The sequence below is a fragment of the Muscardinus avellanarius genome (assembly GCF_963383645.1).
Source record: "Muscardinus avellanarius genome assembly, chromosome: 12".
NCBI lineage: Eukaryota > Metazoa > Chordata > Mammalia > Rodentia > Gliridae > Muscardinus > Muscardinus avellanarius.
Window position 1 is genome coordinate 92,464,548 of NC_137798.1, and position 17,037 is coordinate 92,481,584.

The 17,037-nt window shown below is 36.8% G+C and overlaps 1 protein-coding gene across 1 annotated transcript in view; it reads right to left on the bottom strand.

Annotated features, from left to right (window-relative positions):
• Positions 1–17,037, bottom strand: part of EML5 (EMAP like 5) — a gene marked incomplete at both ends in the record, with an annotated part of 167,747 nt that overhangs the window by 74,610 nt on the left and 76,100 nt on the right. The window contains 9 exons of the mRNA XM_080708026.1: positions 981–1,081; positions 2,981–3,074; positions 6,386–6,491; positions 8,753–8,939; positions 10,084–10,202; positions 10,673–10,779; positions 11,580–11,747; positions 15,085–15,297; positions 16,689–16,945. Of these exons, the coding sequence (XP_080564152.1) occupies positions 981–1,081; positions 2,981–3,074; positions 6,386–6,491; positions 8,753–8,939; positions 10,084–10,202; positions 10,673–10,779; positions 11,580–11,747; positions 15,085–15,297; positions 16,689–16,945 (1,352 nt within the window). The remainder of the gene's footprint in view (positions 1–980; positions 1,082–2,980; positions 3,075–6,385; positions 6,492–8,752; positions 8,940–10,083; positions 10,203–10,672; positions 10,780–11,579; positions 11,748–15,084; positions 15,298–16,688; positions 16,946–17,037) is intronic.

Here is a 17,037-nt window from a genome sequence, read left to right on the forward strand (position 1 = left end):
TTTGTATGTGTGAAGGTATACTGGGGGTTGAAGCCAGAAGCAGTCTATCTACCTTCAGAATAACCACCAACCACCAGTCCTTTTTATTTTTTAATTAATTTTTTTTTTGCAGTATGGGGATTAGACCCAGGGCCACACACCTCTGAGCTACACACCTACCCCTATTTTTTCTTTATTTTTGAAACAGACCTTACTAAGTAGCCGAGGCTTGCCTAGAACCTGCAATCCTCCTGTCTCAGTTTCCCAAGCAAGGACTGGAATTATAAGCATGAGCCACCATGCTCAGCTTTTTTTTATTTTGAAAAACAGGGTCTCACAAAATTGCTGAGGGCCTTGCTAAGTTGCTGAGGCTAGCCTCGAAACTGCAATCCTCCTTTCTCATCCTCTCAAGTACTCGGATTACAGGTGTGCACTGCCATGCCCAGTTCATTTAATTTCTGTATCATTTTACAGCATATACAAATTTTTAAATTTTTAAAATTTTCAGTTTAGGCTATAAAACATGTCTGTAACTATTCAATATAGAAGAAAGGAACCTGGACATCAATTGATTAATCTCCTGTTAAATCCTTTTGCAAATATGAATATACATGAATGCAGCTTTGTTTAAAATGTACCAAAACAACAGTAAATCACTTCAAATATAAATCTTTCTTGGCTAAGTTTAGATTTCCAGAAAAGATGAAAAGATAACCCAAAGTGTTCTTATATACTCCTATATCCATTTCTCCTACTGTCAACATCTTCCATTACCACAATCCCTTTGTCAAAACAAAAAACCCAACATTTTTTATATATTAATAATTTTAGATATATCACTTTTAACTGAATTCCAGACTTTATTCAGATCTCACCAGTTTTTCTAATTTCCTTTTTCTGTTCCAGGTCCAGTTCAGGATACCACAGTGCACTTAGCTAAATTATTTTTAAAAGCAGCAATTTCTTAAATTTCAAGTAAGCAGAAAGAAACACTTCCTTACCTGCTCTACGCCAAAATTTCATGTGTTTAATTCCAGCTGTAATTAGTTTATCAGGCCCATAGGGGTTTATCTTTACAACAAAAATCTTATCTTTACTTCCTCTGAAATAAATACAAAATATTTTAGCTCTGAGGATAAATCTATCCATAAACAACGTTTTGCTTAATCTGTATCCTCTCTTTATTTCTATTGACTAAATAGTTTCTCATTTGTCACTCAGCTTTGGGCCATGAAATAATACATCTGTATATTTGTTCTTTTGTCATTATTTTAATATGTCAACTCTATTTGACAGAAGGTAATAACAGTAAAAACAACTTTTTTTTATGGTACTGAACCCAGGGGCTTTTCTACCTCCGGGCTATCCTCGCAGACCTATTTTATATTTTATTTGGAAACAGGGTCTCACTAAGTTGCTGAGAGCCTCACTAAGTAGCTGAGGCTGGCTTCGAACCTGTGCGATCCTCCTGTCTCAGCCTCCCAAGTGTGGGGAATACAAGCCTGCGCCACCATGCCCGGCAAAACTGAACTTCTTTGGGTAGCACTTATGGTACTTATATAGTCCTATGCTAAGGGAATGTTGTTTGTGGCATGAATGAGTAAAACAATTTGTGTGCGTGCGTGTGTGTGTGTGTGTGTGTGTGTGTGTGTGTGCGTGCGCACGCATGTGCGTGTTACTAGAGATTGAACTCATCCTCAGACCTATTTTATTTTATTTTTCCATACTGGGGATGGAACCCAGCGTCATTCTACCTCCGACCTACACTCCCAGCCCTATTTTTTATTCTTTATTTTGAGACAGGGTCTCACTGAGTTGCAAAGGACCTCACTAAGTAGCTGAGACTGTCTGTGAGTCTTGATCCTCCTGTCTCAGCCTCCCGAATGCTGGGATTACAACTACAGGTGTGCACTGCCATGGTGTACACAGGTGAGCCACCATGCCCGGTTCCTATTTTATTTTTTATTTTGAAACAGAGGTCCTCACTAAGTTGCTAAGGCTGACTGTGAACAGGACATCCTCCTGCCTCAGCCTCTCAAGTATTTGGAATACCAGCGTGCACCCCTATTCCCTGCTAAACAATTGTTTTAATATTCATTATAGTTTAATATAGCTGTTACAACTACAAAGTTCTTCTTAAACTATCATTTATTTGGGCATTATCTATATACTCTGAAAAAAGCACTAAAGTATATTTTCAAGTACTTTAATATCTCGCTTTAAGAATAGATAATTAAAAAACAAAAAACCCTGTAACTTCTTTGCAACATATTTGTATCCTTTTTTTTTTACTAAATAAATAAGCATTATATCATGTTCTCCAATTGCTATACAATATCCTATCATTTATAATTCACTCTACTTGTAAATGGATAATTGAGAAGTTATTTCCAATTCTGTATTATAGTTACATTACAAAATGGGTTCAAAAGAGAAAAACCTAAAAAGAAGCCATGAAATTATCTGTCTTTACCTTTATTTTTATATATTACTATTTATACACATACATACATACATACATACATACATATATATTACTATTGACTGAACTTCAGACCTCATTCAGATCTCACTGTTTTTTTTTACTAATTTTTTTCTGTTCCAGGTTCCACATTGCAATTGTTTATTCAATGATTATATTGTGATTATGTTTTTATTCAAAGGTAATAAGATAGCAGCAATAAAAAGTAATATTAGCTTCATTTCAAAAACATTTTTTTTTTGTGGGTCTGGGGATGGAACCCAGGGGCATTCTACCTCCGAGCTACACCCCCTGCCCTATTTTTTATTCTTTATTTTGAAAGAGGGTCTCACTGAGTTGTAAAGGGCCTCACTAAGTAGCTGAGGCTGGCTGTGAACCGCGATCCTCCTGTGTCAGCTTCCCAAATGCTGGGATTACAAGTGTGCGCCACCACGCCTGCCTTCAAACTTTTTAACTAAAAATTGTTAAGTTCAAAGTAATTATAGCATTTTACAATGCAATATCAAGTTTTCTCCCTACCTGGCTATCGACAGCTTCTCTCCTTTCTTCCAGTCCCATAGTATAACGGTGTGGCTATCATCTATTCCAACTGAAGCCAAACGTTTCCCATCCGCTGTAACAAAGAGATATACTTACTAACCGTTTATATTGAGAAGCAAAAAAAAAAAAAAAAATTCAGTGTGTATTTTCCAAAGTCACATGCTGTTATATGAATGTTGTTTTGCCCTCGAGTTTTAGATGCTGAAATCTTGGCCCTCAGTTTGATGGTGTTGAAATGGCAGAACGGCTCATAGGTAGATCCACCATGAGGGTATTATGTCATATTAGGGGATATAAGGTTTGGGTTGGGTTTGTGTGTTGAATGCACATTCCTAATTCAACAATATTCAGAGGTAAAACAACTAAATTAGGGCTCTAATCTCATCTGTGGATAAATCCACTGAAGGATTAACAGTTGAATGGCTTTCCTGGGTGGTAATTTAGGCAGGTGGGCCATGGCTGAATGATGAATGTCCCTGGGGGTATGGTGTTGGGGACTAGATTTGTCTCTGGCCACTTCCTGCTGCTCGCCCTCGCTCTCGTTTGTTCCCTCTCTCTCTCTCTCTCGCTCTCGCTCTCGCTCTCTCTCTCTCTCTCTCTCTCTCTCTCTCTCGCTCTCTCTCTCTCGCTCTCTCTCGCTCTCGCTCTCTCTCATTCTGTCTCTATCTCTGTCTATCTCTATCTCTATCTCTATCTCTCTGATTCTTGCTGCCACTGAGCTGAGCTCAGCCTTCCTGTACCACACACCAAGTTACCACGATGTCCGCCTTGTGGTGAGCTAGCTATGGGCCGTACCTCTGAAACCATGAGCCAAATAAACTCCCTCCTCTGTGCTGTCCATGTCAAGTCTTTCCATCACAGTGATAGAAATGCAAATTAAAACTGGGGCTCTGCCCTCAGAAGAGAATACTGCTGGGTGTTCAGGGCTGACATCATCACACCATGATGTCATTTATCATGCTGTAACCCAGCCAAAGAGCCTCTCATTGGAGGTAGATAGAACCCACGGGGCCACCTAAGAGCTAATTTATCTTTTTCTGTTGGGTATGGTGATGCACACCTGTAATCCTAGTATTAGGAAGGCTAAGACAGGAGGATAACTCCTCCTGCAACTTATGAGGCTCCCAGCAATTTAGAGAGACCTTGTCTCCAGATAAAAAATAAAACAATAAAACAGGGCCGGAGAGCTAGCTTGGAGATAGAAAGTCCCTGAGTTCAACCCTCAGCACCATACACACACACACAAAAATCTTTTTTTTAAAGTAAGTATTCAGCTTTAGGTATTTCATTATAGTAATAGGAAATGAACTAATATGCCACAACCCTGTATGTAAACTTTAAAAAATAATGATAGCTGTTAGGCATGCATACATATCACATTAAAAAGGACCAGAATTTATAAGTGTGTGTGAGTGTGGGGGGATAAATATCTTTTTTTTAATCATGTAATATGGCTGCTGTCATTTCACCTGACTTCATTAATCTAATCATTAGGTTGGAATAAGAAAGAGAAAGACAAAATAATAAGTGTATAAAATATTCTGGGTTAATTATTATGCAATATATATGTATCAAAATATTACCCTAGCCGGGCATGGTGGCGCACCCTTGTTATCCCAGCATTTGGGAGGCTAAGACCAGAGGATTGCAGTGAATGGACAGCCTCAGCTACTTAGGCCCTTCACAACTCAGTGAGATCCTGTTTCAAAAATAAAAAAGACTAAAATATAGGGCTGGGTGTGTAGCTCAGAGGTACGATACCCCCGGGTTCTATCCCCAGCACCATAAAAAAAATTGTGAATTAAGAACAAAAACAAAATCTGCAGAAAAAAAGTGAGGAGGAAAGAAAACATTAAGAAATGAGGGGGAAATAAAAAATTTACTTCAATTAAATTCACCATAAGAACTCTGTTGCTATATAAAAACTCAGTGACTATGAAGTTAAATGAAAACACATAGGTTACAACAACATATCATTAGTACGACTGCTTTGCATGAAAGTTACTTTCAGTTACTACTGTAAAGCAACAGGTAATGAGTAATTGGCCAAACCCTTGAGACCCATGACCGATGAGACGTGTGACAGGTGTGCATGTGTTTACTCACAGTATAAGCCTCGGACTAAAAGGGATGCTTCCCACTCTGTCATACGTTGTGCAAAGCGCAACTAGTTCCTCAGTGTTACCAGTGATATTTAAACTGTCGAGGCACTTAATTTGCCATTCATTTAATTATTCCTTGATTATTAGTATTCTTGAAAGTATATGTAATATTTTTCTCCCAAACTTCACTTTTAAAAAACTCACCATTTCAGTCAGAGCAGCTAAAAGAACTAGTTTAATGCTTCTAGTATAGAATTCTCTATTAATGGCATTTTCCTCCCCTTCCCAATCCACACTCTAAGTTCCATTGTAGATATTTATTATTTAATTAACTTATTTTTACTGTGTGTTGTATTAGGGATGGAACCCAGGGACATTCTACCTCTGAGCCATATCCCCAGCCTATTTTATTCTTTATTTTGAAACAGGGTCTCACTAAGTTGCAGAGGGCCTCACAAGTTGCTGAGGTTGGCTGCGAACCTATGATCCTCCTGTTTCGGCCTCCCAAGTACTAGGATTATAAGCATTCCCAGCTCCAGACCTATATTTATAAACTTTTTTTGTGTGATACTAGGGATGGAACCCAGGAGCATTCCACCTCTGAGTGACACCCTCAGCCCTATTTGTTTTTTATTGTTTATTTTGAAACAGGGTCTCACTGAGTTGCAAAGAGCCTCACTAAGTAGCTGAGGCTGTCTGCGAACCTGGATCCTCCTGTCTCAGCCTCCCAAATGCTGGTATTACAAGTGTGCACCACCATGCCTGGCTTATATTTATAAACTTTAAAATACACAGCAAAGTGCCATAATGATCTGCAAGTATTTTATAAGATGCCTGAAATTGTTACTTTATAAAAATCTCTAAAACTTATACTTTAGGTATCACTTCTTTCATTCTTAGCCTTTTTCCCTAAGAATTTTTCAAAGTTTATTCTGTGGCTATAAGACATTAAGTGAGATCAAGTTCTGACCAAAGGGGAGATATATACTACTAGTGTAACTTAGGTGATTTTAGGTGTTTTACAGGTAAAAAAAAATTATTATCATATAAATGTACAAATTGCAAAGGGTATTAAAATTATACTCATTAAGTTATAATTACAAACTAGTCAAAAAAGTTATACTTTCATCATTGTATTTGAATAGAATAATAGTATACACATTTAATAATATCTGTGAAGATCATAGTTAATGACAAGTTGAAGTAACAGTGATTTAGATTAAAATATTATGTATGGCTTCTGCATTTTGATAATTCTGATTGACAAAGAAACCAGCCTTACCTGAGAAATCAACAGCACAGACACCATATTGGTGGTAGCCCTTTAATATTGACAATGGTTTAATGGTCTCTGTATCCCATATGTGAATTGAAGGATCCCTCCCTACCTGAAATAGAATAATAAGAGTCATTTTATACAGTAAAATTTTTAATTTTTATGTTAAGATGAAATAAAACATTTTATAGCTTTTGTTGTATATGCTATAAAAATTTTACCAATAAAAATATAAGGCAGACTATACACATGATGGCTTTTTGTAAATGTTTGTTCAAAAGCTAATAAGGCTGCTGGGTTCAGTATTTCTAGGAATATTCTAGAATTATATAAATCCTGACTCTTACCCTATCCTTCTTCAATCATCATCATCATAATAATCAATGCTTACTAAGCATCTATTACTGGTAGGGTTTCTATGCTAAATGCAACGAGCAGTAAGATATTCACTAACTTTTCAAATACAATTAAAAACTGGGAAGTTTTTAACTAAATACGACTATCTGCCAATATACGCTTAATGAAAAGAAAATGGCTGCAGAGAAAAGACTCTGAAAGAGATGGCACCAGAATGGGGCCTTTAGGGCTGGGCGTGCGCACGCTTGTAATCCCCCGCGCTTGGGAGGCAGACACAGGAGGATCGCGCAGGTTTGAAGCCAGTCTTGCTGGCTTAAGAGACCCTGTTTCCAAATAAAAAATATATAAAATAGGTCTGGGAGTGTAGCCTGGAAGTAGAAGAAGGCCCCTGGGTTCCAACCCCAGTACCACTAAAAAAGAAACCAAACCAAACAAACAAACAAACAAACAACAACAACAACAAAAAACTGGGCCTTCAGAAGCGTAGGGCTTGCATACAAAGAAAAGCAGTAAGTATATTCTAGACTACGTAATGGTATAAACAAAGGTTCAGAAAAGGTTAAAGCACCAAGCATGAGCCACGCAAGTCAGTGCAACCTGTAATTCCAATACTTGGGAGGCTGAGATAGGAGGATGTAGGCTCAAGGCCAGCCTCAGCAACGCAGCAAAACCCTCAGCAACTTAGGGAGACCCTGTTTCAAAACAAGAAATAAAGTAGCTCAGAGGTAGAATGCCTGAGTTCAACCCCAGCACTCACCCCCCCACACACACACAAAAGCGTGAAGCAGGTGAGCGAGCCTGTAAGTGGACGGTAGTTATCTGTCGTTACTGTTTAACTTGGCGCTGTAGTTTGAATCTGGAGTGGTACCCAAAGACTCATGTGTAAAAGGCTTGCTTACTGGCTGGGGCGCTGCAGGGAGGTAGTGGAACTTTCAGGAGGTGGCCTAGTGGAAGGATGCTGGGTCACTGAGTGAGTGGCCTTGCGATGGACATTGGGGTCTCAGCCCCCCTTTTTTTCGTCCTGGCCACCAGGAGGCAAACAGCTTTGCTCTATCATCTGTTCCCTGCCATGCTGCTGTGCCTTGCCAGAGGCCCAAAGGCAACGGAAGCAGGTACCGGGCCTCTGGAACTGTAAGCCAGAATCTTTTGTCTTTTAAATTGTGTTATTTCATATACTTTGTCACAGAGATGGAAATCAGAACAACACACTTGGCTTATCAGATTCACTTGTGTACAAGGAATCTATCAATTATTTGTTCTTTCTCCAGATTCAAGTAATTGCTTCCTCTATCAGGATAATGAAATATATCCTCTTTGTACATCAAGGCACACCAGTGCTGCATGCATGTATAACTCTATCACTCTGAACCTCTAATTATGTATAATTACAATGCACCAATAAAAGCATATTTAAAAAAGGACTGATAAGTCAGTATAAATCTATTATTAAGCATGCTTTTGCATCTTTTATGAATAGGATGTAGAAAAATACTTTCTGAAATAACTAGCAAAAATAAATAATACATAAAACAATAAAACTATAAAGAAAACTACAAAAAAGCTGGGGTAAACTTTACTTATGTTAATAAAATTTCATTCAAAAGAATTCTTTATAGCCGGGCATGGTAGCCCACACTTGTCATCTCAATATTTGGGAGTCTGAGAGAGGAGGATCGCAGGTTTACAGCCAGCCTCAGCTATTACTGAGGTCCTTCACAATTTATGAGACCCTGTTTCAAAATAAAGAATTAAAAAAAAAATAGGACTGAGGGTGTAGCTTGGAGGTAAATGCCTTTGGGTTCAAGCCCCAGTATCACTCACACACACACACACACACACACACACGAATTCTTTGCTCTCCATTTTCTAGAAAACACACACACACACACAACATATATATGTATATATCTGTATATAATTAGAACAGCGTATGTTAAGTAGACTCATCTAACTTAAGATCCAAAAGAGGCCTAACCTGTCTGGCTTACTGCTACAGAGTCTTTCAAGGGATCTTACCTGGCCTGTGGCCACATAGTCTTTCAAAGGATGAATAGCCAGACAGAGAATATCATCATCATGACCCAAGTAAAAACGCTGCGTATTCTGCTGGCGATTATAAATGACACCCACCGCGGCCACATGGTACACAATTTCACCAATTTGAGTATAAAAGAGATTACTTCGACAGTCATAACCTCTGTAACTAATATAGAAAACAGTCATATACAATTTTTATCTTATCAATACAGAACATGCAGAGAAGCAGGTTCCTTTTGGGCCATTTAATTTCCAGTTTTAAGGGATACTGACCAATTATTCAGATCCTGGATGCTTCTATGAACTGCTCTGATTAGAGATGGCTAATCTCATATTGAGTGAAAATAGCAAGGTCCATAAAATATGTCTAGTATATTACTGTTTGTATAATTATAACATTTAATATGTATACTGTAAAACAAAAGGCTTGTTTTAATAAGCAAAAGGGTATGGAAGAGAATATATATATCCATTTTTACTTCTGAAACTAAGTACCAGTGATTCCCTACGCAGGAGAGGAATGGTGGTTGGGGAGGGCAGAAGTGTGAGGAAAGTTTTCAAATTATACCCTGTTATACAGATTGTTGAACCATGAGAATATACTATATTCAAGAGAGAAGTTTAAGTAATTTCATAATATTATGCTCTTCCAGAAAATAGTAACCAAATTTTCTTTAAATGATCAATATAATTTGATTTTTAGCATCCTTCCTTTGTGCTTCATAAAACACAACAGAATAAAAATACTGCCTGTTTTAGCACTGGAGGGAAAATACTCTTAATAAATCATTTTTAAAATTCTTAGAATGTATTTTACCAGTCTGGTAAGAAAATCAGGGCTGGTAAAGGGTAGAAGAAATTTGATTGGAAAATCTGTTTGCTGCCAAGCTGAAATGTAAAACTTGTATTGCCAGACATTTTAAAAGAATGCAAACTATTATTTTACTGAAATTCAACCATGAAAGCCAAAACATTCAGGCAAAAAGAAAGTCAGCATGCCATCCCAAATTAGAAACATTTAGGAGAGATGCTTATCTCTTACAGTTTTAAAAGACAAGATGCCCTGTTTCTATAAATACCAAACTTTCATTTTATTTAATAAAGATGTACACCGTGCTTGCTGTGTGCTAGACAACGTCCTAACCCACGCTAACATTCCTTTCCTTCTTACCAGAACATTATAAGGCACTGTTATCTTTGTTTTACAGATGGGGAGACAGAGGCAAAGAAACACTAAATGACTCTCTCCAAGTCCCATAACTAGTGCAAACCAAAATCAAATGCAGAAATGAAAAATAGCTGTTCTGTACCCGTGAACAAAGTGTAATCGAATACTATTTCCCGGAGCCCGTTCTCTTCTTTTAGAAGTATCACTTTTTTGTTTCTCTTTGCATTGTTCTTTAAGCTGAGGTAGATCTTCTTTGTAAACCTTTAAAAATACACACAAGTAGGAATATTCTTAGAATGTGCATTAATAAAGGTATTCATGTACTCCTAATATAGCTTTCACACACTGTGGTTACTGCTGATCAACTTTAGCCACTGTCTTCAATAAGAAGGTACTTTGTAAAATTTACTTCCTTGGATAGAACTTAGATTTTTGAGGTATTACACTGATAGCTATTAAATGCTCCAGGAAATCTTTATACTTCATAAGAAAATGTTTCAAAGAGAATAAATGGGAGTGTACTATACAAAAATCTACGGGGAAAAACAATTCAGGTATACATGGTATATCAAACACTGTAAAAGAACATTGCACACAAGTGTGCTTTACCACTTCAAGGGGGGGAAATGATAAAGTATTATTTTGCTTAGAAAGTTAAAGCCACAAAAGATAACAGTAGATAGGTATCAGGCAGCAAGATGAAGAGACTGGGCGTGGTAACAGGAGATTACCTGCCGACGGTAGGTGAGCTGTGTCTCTTGTTCAATTTCAGAATCCAGTTCTGGAACATCAGACAGATCTGAATCTGATTCATCACTGTTAGAGTCCGCCAGACTTTCTGTGATTTTTAAAAATGAAATATCATTTGTTTAAAGAAAATTCATTTTCCAAACAGCACTGTAAAATTAATGACTAAGAGCTGACTGAGTCAGCTGACATGAAGACGAACTGTAAAACAATCAAATGAAATTACCTATTCAAGTGACACTGATGTCAGTAAACTGTACTACAGATTATCTTCCTCTCCACTCACTGCAAACTCAATAGCTGCATTAAATCCCTTCACTGGCTCCCCAATGCCCGCTACATCAAATTTAAATGTCTGTGCAAATATAAGTGGATGTAACCTATAATTAACATGAAAATAGCTAAAAAATACTGCACGCAAAAAAAAATGACATTACATCATTTATCTTTGTTCAAAAGGCACATACAAAACCTAGATACCCATCTCCCAGGGGATTTATTAAATGTCTGGCTTTTCCTTCACTCATCACTTGCTAAAGTACTTTGTATTCCACACTCTGGGACATCTGACTTGATATGGACTTAAAACTTCATTTGGAATTTCTATCTCAATTGGTAAGTAGTTATTTTGAAGCTTATGAAGAACTATTCAAGGTGGAAATTCTTTTTTTTGGTGGTCCTGGGGTTCCTGGAAGCCCTTCTATCTCCGGGCTACACTCCCAGACCTATTTTTACATTTTTATTTGGAAACAGGGTCTCCTAAGCCAGCTCGCGCGGCTGGCTTCGAGCCTGCGCGATCCTCCTGTCTCTGCCTCCCGAGCGCGGGGATTACAAGCGTGCGCCACCACGCCCGGCGAGGTGGAAATTCTTTACATGGTGTGTACTACTCACCTTGGGGTGCAATGTGAAGAGCATCTTTTAGTTTTCTTTCAGGAATAAACTTCCACTGAAAGACAGAGTGATCTGCTCCACCAATAGATATAACCCACTGATAATCATGTGACCATCTGACATTAGTTACATGAGCCGAATGGCCAATGTATTTTTTAAACTTGGCCCCTATAACAAAAATACATCTTTAAATTATAAACAAATGTCAGCACAAAAATACCACTTCAAACAACAATGTCTATACATGAACTACTGTCATCATTCCATTGATCATACTCAAACGGAAAAATACTGATTCAAAAATTAGCTAAATGAACAAATGAATAAGTTGATGTCAATGGATGTAAATATTTCCTGTACTGATTCGGAATACAATTTAATAGAAATTACAAAAGCTGTATGACATTATCTTTGTGGTTTGAGAAAAGCCTAGGGAGCAACTGTTTTTCATATCAAGACTTTAATCTTAAATGAAATTCAAAAGACAAGTCTAATCCATATTGACACATACCATTCTCAACTCACGCAGCCAGAGCATCTTTTAAAAACTTAAGCCACCATGAAAATAGTAAACAGAATCTAGCAACATATAAAAAGGATTACACGCTAGGCATGGTGATGACGCTTATCATCTCAGTACTTGGAAGGCCGAGAGGGGAGGACTGCAGGAAGGGGAGTCTCAGCAGTTTAGTAAGACCTTCAGCAAGTTAGTGAGACCCTGTTTCAAAATAAAAAAATGGGCTGGGCACGGTGGCACATGCCTGTAATCCCAGTGCTTGGAAATCTGAGACAGAATATCACAGGTTCAAGGACAGCCTCAGCAGTGTAGTGAGACTCTCAGCAACCTAGCAAGACCCTGTTTCAAAACAGACACACACAAAAGGCTGGAGGTGGAGCTCAGAGGTAGAACACCCCTAAGTTCTATTCCCAGTACCACAAAATAAAGAAATAAAAGGGAGCGAGGGAGGGAGGAAAGAAGGGGCTGGGGTGTAGCTTGGAAATAGAATGCTCCTGAGTTCTTTTTCCAGTACAAAAAAAAAGGTTATACAACATAACCAAATATGACTTATGACATGAATGCAAGGCTGATTCAAAATAAAGTCAACCAACGCAGCATACCATATTAATTAAATATGCCCACTCGTCCCAATAATGTCCTTTATAGCTATTCTTTTTTTTTTTTTTTTTTTTTTTTTGCGGGTCTTGGGATGGATCCCAGGGACATTCAACCTCCAAGCTACAACCCCATACCCTATTTTTTTTACTCTTTATTTAGAAACAGGGTCTCGCTGAGTTGCAAAGGGCCTCACTAAGTAGTGAGGCTGGCCACAAACTGTGATCCTCCAGTCTCAGCCTCCTGAATGCTGGGATTACAAGCACCCATCACCACACCCCGCTATAATGTCCTTTATAGCTATTCTTTTAATCCAGATATTTTGTGTAATACAAAATCATTGGGTTGGTCTGATGTTTCTTGTAATTATAGTCAGGGAATATGTTTTTAGCATAGGCAATATTGTGCTGTTTTAGTTATTGAGGGGCACAATGTGTTCTATCATTAGACATATTAAATTGTATCATTTGGCTAAGATGGTATACACTCAATTTCTCCAAATGTAAAGAAAAATTTTTAAATATTTTTTGTGGGTCTGGGGATGGAACCCAGGGACATTCAGCCTCTGAGCTACACCCCCTGCCTTATTTCTTATTCTTTATTTTGAAATAGGGTCTTACTGAGTTGCAAAGGGCCTCACTAAGAAGCTGAGGCTGTCCATGAACTGTGATCCTCCTGTCTCAGCCTCCCAGATGCTGGGATTACAAGCGTGTGCCACCACGCCCAGCTCATTTTAATGTTTGTCTAACAGATTTTATCAAGAAGCCAGGTGAAAAGCATCACCGTGTCTGCTCGGGGTATTGATGGTCTATGAATATACACTCATGCACCTAATATAAAGATCGTGTGTAGGAGAGAGTCCTTTGAGAATTAAATCTCAGAAGAAATTAAGGCTCTAAGAAGTAAGGATGATATCTTTTAAAAAATACAATGAAAACTATTTTTCCATGCCTAATTTTATTTTTCTAGGAAGCTCAGAATCAAACTTGATCTTTTACTACTGTCATTTTCTTTATCTGGTGTGTGTGTGTGTGTGTGTGTGTGTGTGTGTGTGTGTGTGTGTTACTGAGGACTGGACCCAGGGACAGAATATTTTTAATTAACTGATCAATAAATAAATAATTTAATTTGTGACACTGGGGATTGAATTCAGGGGCATTCCACCTCAAAGCTATTATCACCAGTTCTATATTTTGAAACAGGGTCTAAGTAGTTGAGGCTGGCTGTGAACCTGTGATCCTCCTGTCTCAGCCTCCCAAGTACTGACTTACAAGCATGGCTTGCACCAAACCCAGCTCCTGTTTTTTATTTTGAAACAGGGTTTCACTCAGTTGCTAAAGGCGTTGTTAAGTTGCTAAGGTTAGCCACAAACCTTCAATCCACCAGTCTCAGCCTCCTAAGTAGGATTATAGGCATGTGCCAACATGCCTGGTTGGTAGTGATTCTTTAGGTTTATAATTATTTTAATATTTATGAACTTGTTATAAGCTGATTAAGATATTTTGAAGCAAGACACAGAATAAATGAATGATTGCTAATAGAGATATTTTGAATAATGATCTTCAGGTCTCTGTATAGAATGACTAATATCAACATTTTAGAAGAGATCCAAGAAAAAAGAGGTGATATATAAAATATAGAGAAAATAACCCATGAGAACTTTTATTTTTCACGTTATTAAAATTGTCAAACAATATTTGCTAAGAATTTAAGCAAAAACACTCACACATGAAAACCAACAAAGCAACAGCTCCAAACTGACCTAAGTTTGCAGATTTAACTACTTTAGGATTGAGAAAATGCATAAGAAAAATCACTCTCAAGAGCTATGTGTTAAATGATTAAAGGTAATAAGATACAAGAAGTGTATAACCATCAGCACACAGCTTGACTAAATGAAACAATTCACAAAGTAGGGAGAAAATTTGTTTCATTAAAAAGAAATTAGTATGCTGGCCATGGTGGCACACACCTATAATTTCAATACTTGGGAGGCTGAGACAGGACTGGAAGTTCAAGGCCAGCTTGTACTATTTAACAGGACCCTGGCTCAAAATAAAAAAATAAGAAAGGCTGAAGTTTTAGCTTAATGGTACAGTGCCCTTAGGTTCAATCTCCAATACTACTACTACTACTACTACTACTACTACTACTACTACTACTATAAAAAGTCTAATTCATTATATGAATTAAAAAATAAAAATTCAATAAAAACTTCATAACCAAAAAGATATTTAACCTGAAAAAAATTGAATTATTAAAATTAAAGTCTTTACCAATCAGTATATCCTTAAAATATGAAGTGTTCTTATTTCAATACTAATTTTATTCAAGAACATAAGTCTTTTATGAAAGAGAAGTTTACTTAAAATATTTTGAAAGAAAATATACCTTTTCTTAAACATGGATATCGGAATAATTTCACAATTCCATAATCATCAGCTGTAACTAAAACTTGGCCAATATAATTTCCATCTACTGAATTTATATCATTGATATCTGAATACTTGGGCCAAATTCCATTTACTTCGAGGCCTGAAACACATGTCCACGAAGCCCAATGAACACCTTTTATTTCTTCTTTACTTGTCACTTCTTTTCCTCCTAAAAATAAACCAATCTTAATTTAAAAAGTTATTTCCTTTGATTTTTCATTAAAGTTTAATGGAACTGATAACATCATAATCTTAAATTTTAAATATCTTCCCACTTTAGTGAGAGAATACATGAATAGGTAGGTTAGTGTGGGGGAGGAGAAAACAAAATGTGAGCAACTTTCCTAAGAAGCCACTAACAAAATTATACTGACTTAGAATCTCACACACATTTAATATGATTGTCAGCAGATTCGCCCATGTGGAAAATAAAACTGAATCCTATTAATGTCATGGCAGATCAATCACAACAAGATAGGTTATAAGAAATGTAAAGCTATGAAAAATGGCAAATCACATTAAAAAAGAAATATAAGATATATAATTGAGGGGAAAAAGAGAAAAGGAAGGATCAGTGGAGAGTAATACATTACATCAGATACGAGAACTAACTTTAAGACTCAGTAAACCTCCTAATACACACATTATTAATGAATGGATAATGCATTCATTTATGTGGTTAGTCTTATTACATAAGTTCTTAGAAGATAGTGATAATTTCATTAAGCATCATACTGAATAAAGTACTAGGAAGTAACATTTTGATGAATCCTTTTTTTAATCTTATGGAAATGTTTTCCAGTTTAGGTTCTTGGTTATATTGTTAATATTTGCATTTATTTGAGGTAACGACAGAAATCACTTATGGTCACACATTTTTTATTGCAATTGTATTTACTTAATTAGTTCTACCCACAAAAATAACACTTCACTTTGACTCTCTAATACACAATCAGATTTTTTTACCACATACTAGTCAAATGATATGGAATTTAATGAGTCTGTTTTAGATCCTCCACTCAAAGGAGTTTTAAAGAACAAAAAGGGTTAGAATGGGGTTTCCAGGGACTAGGAGAAGTGATAAGGATGAGGAGATATTGGTCAAGGGGTGCAAAGTTTCAGTTATGCAAAATAAATAGGTTTTGAAGATCTAATGTTCAGCATTTTGACTGTAATTGATAATACTGTATTACTGTAGAGTTAACATATGATAAGGAGATATCTTAAATGTTCTCGACATACACAAAAACTACCTATATGAGGCAATAGATATATTAGCTTGACTGTCAATCATCTCATAATGTATTATACATGTATATAAAATGACACTGTACTGTCTAAATATGTACAATTTTTATATGCTAGTTTTTCCTGAATAATCCTGAGGATGACTCCAAAAGGATGTCAATATAAAGGGACAGCCTTATAAAAATGCTCAAAATGTTAGCTCGGATCATTTCTGATCTCCTGTATTCAAATGCAGCTTATACTGTTTCTAGTGAAATCCTAAAATATTGTACAAATGTTATACAAATTACACAACTGATTAGACAATTGTACCTGGCATCCTATAAAAAAGCCTTTTTCCATTTCCATCATTTGTCTGTAAATATCTACTGTCTGAAGACCAGTCCAGATGAGTGATGAAACTAAGTGATCCGACACATTCGCCAACTTTTTTATAACGCTGAGCAACTCCATAAATATCAACGGAGCCGTCATTGCAGCCAACGGCAAGGTAAGTTCCATCTGGGGAATATTTTAACTCATGAATTGCTTCCTTCCTATCTTTAACATGGACAACTTCCGTCATATCTCTGTTAAAAAGAAAAAAAGAGACCATGCGAAACAAATGTCATAATAGAATTCTGTTTTCAAATATGTCTGAAATGGCCATATGTCACGTGTC